This window comes from Glandiceps talaboti, chromosome 13 (genome assembly GCF_964340395.1).
Source record: "Glandiceps talaboti chromosome 13, keGlaTala1.1, whole genome shotgun sequence".
NCBI classification, from domain to species: domain Eukaryota; kingdom Metazoa; phylum Hemichordata; class Enteropneusta; family Spengelidae; genus Glandiceps; species Glandiceps talaboti.
The window spans coordinates 17,050,152-17,059,130 of record NC_135561.1 but is presented as its reverse complement, the minus strand read 5'-3'; the positions used below and the strand labels follow the sequence as shown (position 1 = coordinate 17,059,130).

General features: G+C 38.0%; 1 protein-coding gene across 1 annotated transcript; it reads right to left on the bottom strand.

The window, feature by feature from the left end:
- Positions 1 to 6,578: 6,578 nt before the first annotated feature.
- Positions 6,579 to 8,449, bottom strand: LOC144445136 (three-prime repair exonuclease 1-like). The gene is given in 4 exon segments (XM_078134697.1): positions 6,579 to 6,794; positions 6,797 to 7,264; positions 7,782 to 7,941; positions 8,380 to 8,449. Coding segments are annotated over 3 exon segments (720 nt in total). The 5' UTR covers positions 7,818 to 7,941; positions 8,380 to 8,449.
- Between the last annotated feature and the right edge of the window lie 530 nt (positions 8,450 to 8,979).

The window sequence follows — 8,979 nt, the reverse complement described above, 5'->3', positions numbered from 1 at the left end:
CATGCATACTTGATACAGTGACGACGGCTTCAATTATAATGATGTTGCCCTGGCTACTTTTCAAAACAACTGTGGTCTTGGTTTTAAAGAAAGAGAATCGTTATATACGCAAATAAGTTTATTTATAGTTAGTATCCATTTTGTGTTTGTGTTTGTGTTTGTGTTTGTGTTTGTGTTTGTGTTTGTGTTTGTGTTTGTGTTTTATTTACTTATGTATTCTTTATAAAGTTGTTATAAGTGAAATATAATACTTGGATGGGGTGGGGTAGGGGTGGTATTCATTGGGCTAGGGATTATTTATTTATTTATTCATTAATTCTAAAAATTATTTATGTATGTTATAATCCTAATGTCACTATCATAAAATCACTAGACTCTAACATATTGTATTTCGTTACAATAATCCATATCGTTCATTTACCACACCAACACTTCTTGAATTGATAGCTAAAATACAATTTCTCTACAAAAACTCAATAATATATGGTTTCACCAATTATATTTAATAAGATACTACTAACTTCTGGTTTGAATTCAATAATTTAAAGCTTGTCAATCTGTTTTTTTTTTCTTTAAACGAATACTTAGAAGAAAATGATAACTTAGGCATTCCAGGGTTTGACTCTGCTGTGTAGTAAACCAGATAGACGTTGGAGAGAGCTCTCCGCCACCTATGTGTAAACGGCAAATTGGTGATAGATAATCAACTCCTTAACCGTTAAATGAAGACTGACACACCGGTCCCTTGGGACATTTTTTGTCTCATTATCATCTCATTTTTAGTTTTATAAAAGGAAAATGTCCTCAATGTGTGTGTGTATGTACGTATGTATGTATGTATGTATGTATGTATGTATGTATGTATGTATGTATGTATGTATGTATGTATGTATGTATGTGTGTGTGTGTGTGTGCGTGTGTTTGTTTGGTGTGTGTGTGTGTGTGTGTGTGTGTGTGTGTGTGTGAGTGAGTGAGTGTGTGTGTGTGTGCGTGCGTGCGTGCGTGCGTGCGTGCGTGCGTGTGTCTTTAAAAAATATACATGTGTATTTTACTATACAAATAAGTCCTGGAGACTTGAACGTAGCATAACTGTATTTCCGAGGAGCGTTGCGCTAGTCGATCGAATTAAGTAAAACAAAATTCTCGCTTCCATTAAAACCGTTCTTTGATCGGCAATATACATATGCCATAAAATATCTTTTCACAAGCAAGCCCCCACACTGCGCTTTCACACGTACACATATGTATGTCGTATATTACTAGTGATACCAGTACTATAAAACCATCCCACGAACGTTGACCGTATGTTGCTATTTCCGTCGAACATCGTATATGTGAGGCATGATACAACTCAGTTGCTGATTCGCATGTGGCAGGGATAATGAATTTAAAAGAGAACAAAGGCGAAATATATTTTGTTAGTTACATTTATTTATGGTTCACGGACCTTTGAAAAAGTCACTTCCCCCAAATCCTGTATCTCCGGTCCCGGCATCTCTGAAACAGGTTTTTGGTACTGGAAATATAAACCACGAGAAATCCCAAAATAAAATATATTACAATTTCTACTAATGTATATTTTCGACTTTGCAATATTGTCGTTAGTGTAAAAATATTTTATTTAGCGACACACCACTGAACGCGGTGCACTTAAAACAAGAGCAACAGACAATAGCAAAAATAGCCGTAGGTGGCGCTAGTCATGATCTAATAACAGACGCGCGAAACGTAGCGTCTGAATACTGACACAGAACTGATCATGAAGGACAGGGAACAACGAGTCATTCTAAATGGCAATACGTCTGACTGGAAAAGTGTGTTAAGCGGTGTTCCACAGGGATCTGTACTAGGACCGGAAATTTTTCTAATTTATATAAATGATATTGATGAGAACATTATAAGTAAAGTGTTGAAATTTGCAGACGATACAAACTAATACAATGTATTGGATCCAAGGAAGATGCGCTTTTACTACAGAATGATTTGGAAACATTGGTAGATTGGTCACATGAATGGCAGCTGTTGTTTAATGTGGGCAAATGCAAAGTCATACATGTTGGTTATAATAATCCGGACTACGAGTACGTTATGAGTGGAAATAAACTCTCCGTCGTGGACTATGAAAAGGACTTGGGAGTAGTAATACACAAATCACTCAACCCCCGGACACATATAGCGGAAAAGGTAAAGAAGGCCAATAGTGTACTTGGGATGATCAAGTGGACCTTTACTTTCAAATCTAAGGATATTTTAATACCGCTTTATAAGTCTTTAGTTCGTCCGCATTTAGACTATGCCTCGCCAGTGTGGTCTCCTTATACGAAGCGGGACATTGTTTTGCTTGAAAAAGTGCAGCGTCGCTTTACTAGAATGATTCCAGGTCTGCGGAGTTTGGCGTATGAGGACAGATTGCAGTCTTTAAACTTGATGACATTGGAAACAAGAAGAGTTAGGGCGGATTTGTTAGAAGTCTTTAAAATCTTCCGCGGACTTACTCGAATAGACCCAGCAATTTTCTTTCAAGTTTCTTCAACTAAAACTAGAGGTCATAGTTTGAAACTATATAAGGTCAGCTCAAGGCTTGACATTCGCAAACATTTCTTCAGTCTCAGAGTCATTGATATTTGGAACAGTTTACCGGAGTCAGCTATTACTGCTTCATCAGTTAATCAGTTTAAGGCATTTGTTGATCACCACCTCAGAACAGTAAGGGGTCTTTAAAAGCCCGATTGGCTTCCTACCCCAATAAATTCATGGTAAATTCATGGTAAATTCATGTTCTGAGCTATTTTCGAATATTCAAAATATACCGTCACCGTTGTTATCTACAACTTTTCAAATCCTTACTATTGTTCGGACTGTTTTCATTTGACGCGATGCTCCGTGAATATCGTATGTAAAATGCACTGCGGCTCTTCGAAACTCATATGGCTACACACCCACCCATTTCAGTGTTTCGATTGTGTCCAAAAACGTTAATGTGGACATGCGTTCCCCCCCCCTTCCTCCATTATGCCTAAAGAAATTAATTGTTTGGTTCCGCTTGCCCGACTCCACCTAGTCACAAGTTTTCACGCCGACCCTAAACCCATACTAGTATATATTCGAGAAAAAAAATAATAAAATCGCGAAAATTGTGCAGTCTCGCAACAAATAGTGGATGCGGAAACTGAATTCAACTTATAAAAAAGACAATATAAAACTGTAATGGCTGTACATCTGATGGGAAGAAACCAATAACATATAGAGACCATATGGAAAACATAACTACCTGAACTTGACACTCATATATGAAAAAAAAATATATGAAATATAAAATAAAAAAATATACTGGCCCATCTATTCTAAAATTCAGCGTAATCGGAACCACACAATATATTTGTCAGGCCTTACTAAGAACCGCGAATAATTATACCCAACCAAGGCGATACAAAACATAGTCAATAAGTGATATGTCCATACTAGCTGGGATATAGACATAAATTCGAACAGCCGAAAACACTATTGAGATTATTTGTTCAGCAGTTTGCAATGCGTCTATCCCCACTTCCTTGTCTGTGCTATCCCCGATGAGGGGTGTTCCAAACGTGGCCAATCCCAGGCCCCCGTGGTTTGACTCGGAAACATTCGACGCTTTACTAACTCTTTCGTTTGTATAGTATACACAACATGGATCTTTTACTTTAATAAAAGTGTCTATTCTATCTCAGATTCTCTATAGTGGTCTGAGATTCCATGATGTTGATACTAGTATGATGAAATCAATGTACCATGCTGTATCAATGTTAGAGCTAATGGTTATTTGCATGCTCGCATGCACAAGCTAACAAGCCAACTAATAACAAACTAACGTCCGTCTGCACGTCTGTCCACCCATCCACCCATCCATACGTACGTACGTACATACATACATACATACATACATACATACATACATACATACATACATACATACATACATACATGTGAAGTTTGTTTCCTACTTGTATGGCGAACGTTCTGGTCATGCTTTCTTTTGGTGTTCATGTCTTTACAGATATATCTCATCATTTATATAGCTTCTCACCAGTATGATATTATTCACTTGTTACGCGCCATACAAGAGCGCCCTCAACGTGCCAAAAACATTAATTTCTCTCAATACTCTCGGTATATTTCCGTCTTAGTTGTTGAGTAAAAGTTTACAGACCAGTCATTGTATATACATGGGAAAGAAAACAATTGCAACAAGAGAGTTTTAAAAAAATGGCTACCTTACTTTACGAAGTATTTATACGAGAGGATCTCCATGAGATTTCGTTTCTTGGATATTGTGTTATACGTAGATACATTGTAGTTTACTTATCAAACCTTTATTTAAAGAGAGTTAAAATTCATACTGATACCCTGGTTAGCTAAGAGAGAGAGAGAGAGAGAGAGAGAGAGAGAGAGAGAGAGAGAGAGAGAGAGAGAGAGAGAGAGAGAGAGAGAGAGAGAGAGAGAGAGAGAGAGAGAGAGAGAGAGAGAGAGAGAGAGAGAGAGAGAGAGAGAGAGGGGGGGGGGAGAGGGGGGAGAGAGAGAGAGAGAGAGAGAGAGAGAAAGAGAGAGAGAGAGAGAGAGGGGGGGGGGGGGAGGGAGAGAGAGAGAGCGCACGCGCACACAAGGGGGTGTATTGTTTACTTTCTTCTGGATTGTGACATCAAGTTTTAAATAAAACTTGACTGAATGACAGAATATAACGTCGATGCGAGAGAGAGGGATAGTTAAACAGTACATTGCAAATGGTGTCAATTATTATTCATGTTCGTAAGGGGGGGGGTGTGTGAAAAAGAAATATATCATATGTATAAATTATGTTCTGCTGATTACTAAATACTTAGTAAGTATGCGGTCACAATACACGATATCAGCGATTTCAATTGTTACTCCTTTAATAACGTCACTAATTAACAGTGAAACGAAGGTGTAGTGAGCGTGTAATTCAAGCTAGCTTACCTGTAGACTTCAAGGACTATCGCTACTACATTATATTCCGCTATCATAACTGACATTTTGTTTTCTTTACATTTTTGATGGAAACTTTAGCGAAATTTCAAAAAAAAATGGCAGTTTAGGATAACGGAATAGCGTAGTAGCAGAAGTCCTTGAAGTGTACTTGGCGGTCGGCTAAACGTGTTCCCGAATGTGCTACTAATATGCAACACCTATAACATTCCTGGAAGCTTTGTGGTTCATATATTTCCCATGAATGCCTCTGTTATTGGCCTGATGTCTCTTTAAAAGCATCATTTTATGACAATAAAAAATATTTAACAAACTTATTTTGACTGCATTGTTAGACCAGACACTGTTTGATCTTTGTAAATTATTCAGAAAGTGTCAAATCCAAGACTTTTGATCGATACAAGGAGGTGTAGTTTGATACTTAATTAAGCATATTGTACAACGTCTGCATATTTCAATTCACTACATGTACCAGCATTGTATTTCGATCTGCTTGATTTCAATGAAGGACTCTGAGCATGCGCTAGGTAGCTGTGTGACCATTAAAGTATTTTGTCATTGTAGTCGCTATGGAAACTTGAAGGTCACGTTAGGGCAAGGTCGTGTGACAAAAGGCGACTTTTGACGAAGCTGGTTTTCGTTTAGTAAGAACACGATCAGTTTTCTTCGTAAGTCTCGTCACACATACGACATATTTTTCCAGGTATTCATTTAATACAAATACTTCTGCGCATGACTGTTAATGTATGTCAATGTGGCCCCGTACGTGATACGGTTTCATTTTAGTGTTCGCTGGCGGGATTAGCAAACCTTTGCAAAACACTGTCCACTGGTCGTTGATAATGAACGCATTGCAAAGAAAAAAGAACAAACTAACAACAAGAAAAAACAAAACAACAATTGTTTAATATTACAACTCACCAGAGCCAGGAATCATTGGGATGATTTAAAAGAATTCCACGCTCGTTATATCAACATCAATAAAAATTATGAGATTTCTCAGTCCTCACACTTCAAACAGGTTACAAAGTTTACCTGTAACTGGTTCTATTTCTCAACATACAGTCACTTTCTGCAACTATTACAATTGCGAAAAAAATTAACTACTCTCCTAGTGGACGGGATTGGATAGAAGCAATATGAAATGCATGGTAAATACACTACTGTATATAAAATTCTCAGAATATGCATAGGCCTATACGGAACAATGACGTCATTGGTGGATTGGCTGTTAAAGTGCGACGTTACGTATGGAAATGACCTACTATATATTCAGTGCTCAAGCAACAAATACTGCGTCTTTCCCTATATCACAGTTCACTACACTTTAAAATCTAATGATAAATGACTACGTTTTTTTTGTCGAGGATAAAATAAAGGTCGTGAATAATAACAATAATGGAAATTCTAGCGCTATTACTCTAGTATATAGTGATAACAGTGCCGAGGAAAATAAAACGTGTCACCGTCTTTCTTTCTAGTATGATTATTACATAACATTTGAGTCTGTGTCGAAATTGAACAACATGTTGTCAACAGATACATGCATCTTAATGAAGTAATTATTTGATTGTGAAAGTCCAATCAGTCTGTTTTCAAAACTTAACAGCATAACGTTGAGCCCACTCTAAGAACTTTCCTGCGAAGATCGACAGCGATAACACTTTGATTAGCCCAACAGCATCACCCTCTGCATCATGACCAATGTCACACTGTACATATCGCCTGCACAGTGCTTCGAGTTTCTGCTTCTGATGCGGTAAATGGTGTTGAAAGAACTTCAGGCTATCTATGGTGTACACGTCCTCTAGATAGTGCTGTTGACTTTTTGTAGCTCGTTTTTCAGTACAGGGAAGTCGAACCTATCGCCGGCGTGGGATACGATGCAGATGGGACGCACTTGACGTTGTAGAAAACACCGCAATGCGCCATCAACGTCAGAATCCATTGGTTTCTTCCCCTGCTTCTGTAATAGAGACCGACTGAGCCCTGTCATTCGTTCGGCATGTTCACTTAACTCTTTATCCGGTGTTAGACACAGGGAAAGCTTGTCTCGTACTCTTGGCAGGATGCCTCTCACGGTGTTGCCAGAGATGGAACTTCTTGAGATAGCGACCATGCACAGCTCGGTTATGTCTGGAAGAGACCCATCTAGTCCAGGCAAACCAGTTGCTTCTAAGTCTATGAAAACGAAAGTTTGAAAAGGCCCTGGATCTGTTGATTTAGAACTTTCACCTTGGGTCGTAGCGTTATCACTTTTCTTCACTTTTGTCTGCAACTCCTGAAAAAAGTGAGAAAAAACCTCATTTTATGTCGTGGTTTCGGAACGGAGATATAATAACTCGCCACATACAGTATGGTCCTACTGTGGTACCTCCCACCTCCCTGTCTCAGGTACCCAATATCAAATAAAAAAAACACACATTTAAACATACCGAAATGTACAAAATAAACCACATGAATGTCTCTCGTGTCAGTCAACTTTCAGTATCCATGATAATGACATATTTGATGGAATGCATGTTCGTATCACCTTGAACTTTAGTTGGGTCAAAGTGTTTTTTGTAAGGGCGGTAAGTAGGTAAAATCTGCCGGGGTTCCCATGTCATGTTACCTGAGTTCCCAAACAAAATTACCTTAGGGTCTATGGGGGAAACACTGCCATTTTTACCCCTTTCACCCTTTCTATTACCGGGGTTCCAAAGCAAAAACACTGGGTCATAAAACCCACCTCTTGTTGAAAGCACAGAGCAACAACTGAAGTCTTGGCCTACGTCACTTTTAAGCCTTCTACTTACGTCATCACTGAAGTCATTGGCACGCTTGAGAGACATTTTCTTCCCTGAGGTTCTTAGCCAGACGGTATAATACGAATACTTATATCAATATTTCTTGGTATTGAATTATCACTGTAACACTAAACGGCTTGCTTATATTTAATCGTATTCTCTAAGAACCCTGCGATATTAAAAAAGAAACAGGTCAATCAGATTAATGCTGTAACAAACAATTTCATTTCTGGCGAGCAATCTGTTAAACTCCCGTTGAATCTACAATGATCATGTAACTAGTCACATGACTGTTGAACGCGAACCATGTCAATTCGGAGAAATCTCAGGTTTGAGAATTTTTTAGACAGGTGTGCATGGATTCCTAGTTAGTGACTTTGTTCCTCGTTTATGTTTTTCCTCAATATTAATAACTGTTTATAACTGTTCAAGTAGGCCTGCCTATAGAATGTACAAGTAACAAGTAAAAACAACGTATTTCATTTCAGAATTAGCGGAAAATAAAGACCGACTGGATGTTAATGATTTTTAACTGACATTTGTATACCGTATGTGACAGACTAAAAATATCGTGAAAATAACATTTCATTGCTGAAATACGACTTACCTGTAAAATGTGCTGTGGTAATATTTGTATGTACCGGTAAGTGTCCGACAGTATTTGCTGATTGAACGTACGTCTTCAGGTAATGCAATATCAGCTCGCAATAATACGACTTACTAGTTAGCTCCAACTGAAACAGTCGTTTTTTTTATGCGGCCTGCTACGTTGTATCCTTCCGCCGAAAAAAAGTCCGCTTCAAATTTACACACACATTGCAAGGCGCTTAAGGTGAAGAGTCATTAAAGTCAAATAGACAAATACAAGTGTAAAATGAAAATCAAATGACAACAAAAAGGATTCCCATCTTTAATCAAAAGTCTGTATCGAAACGCATTTTCGTTTTGCTGGGAGGCATCTTACCTTCCGAGTAGTCTATTGTATAAAGGAAACACAAAACGAAAGCCAAACTCATAAAATTAAAATATGGTTAATATTTTGAAATATTCTGGTATCAAGCTTTATTGCACCGCTAACATTTTTTCTTGAGATATAAAACGACAATATTCCTGTTCAAAGTACCTGCCCTCCTCTCCTCGTATCTTTCACATTCATAGTAAGTCTACTGAATTCGTAGAATTTACACTATTGTAGTATATATAGGTC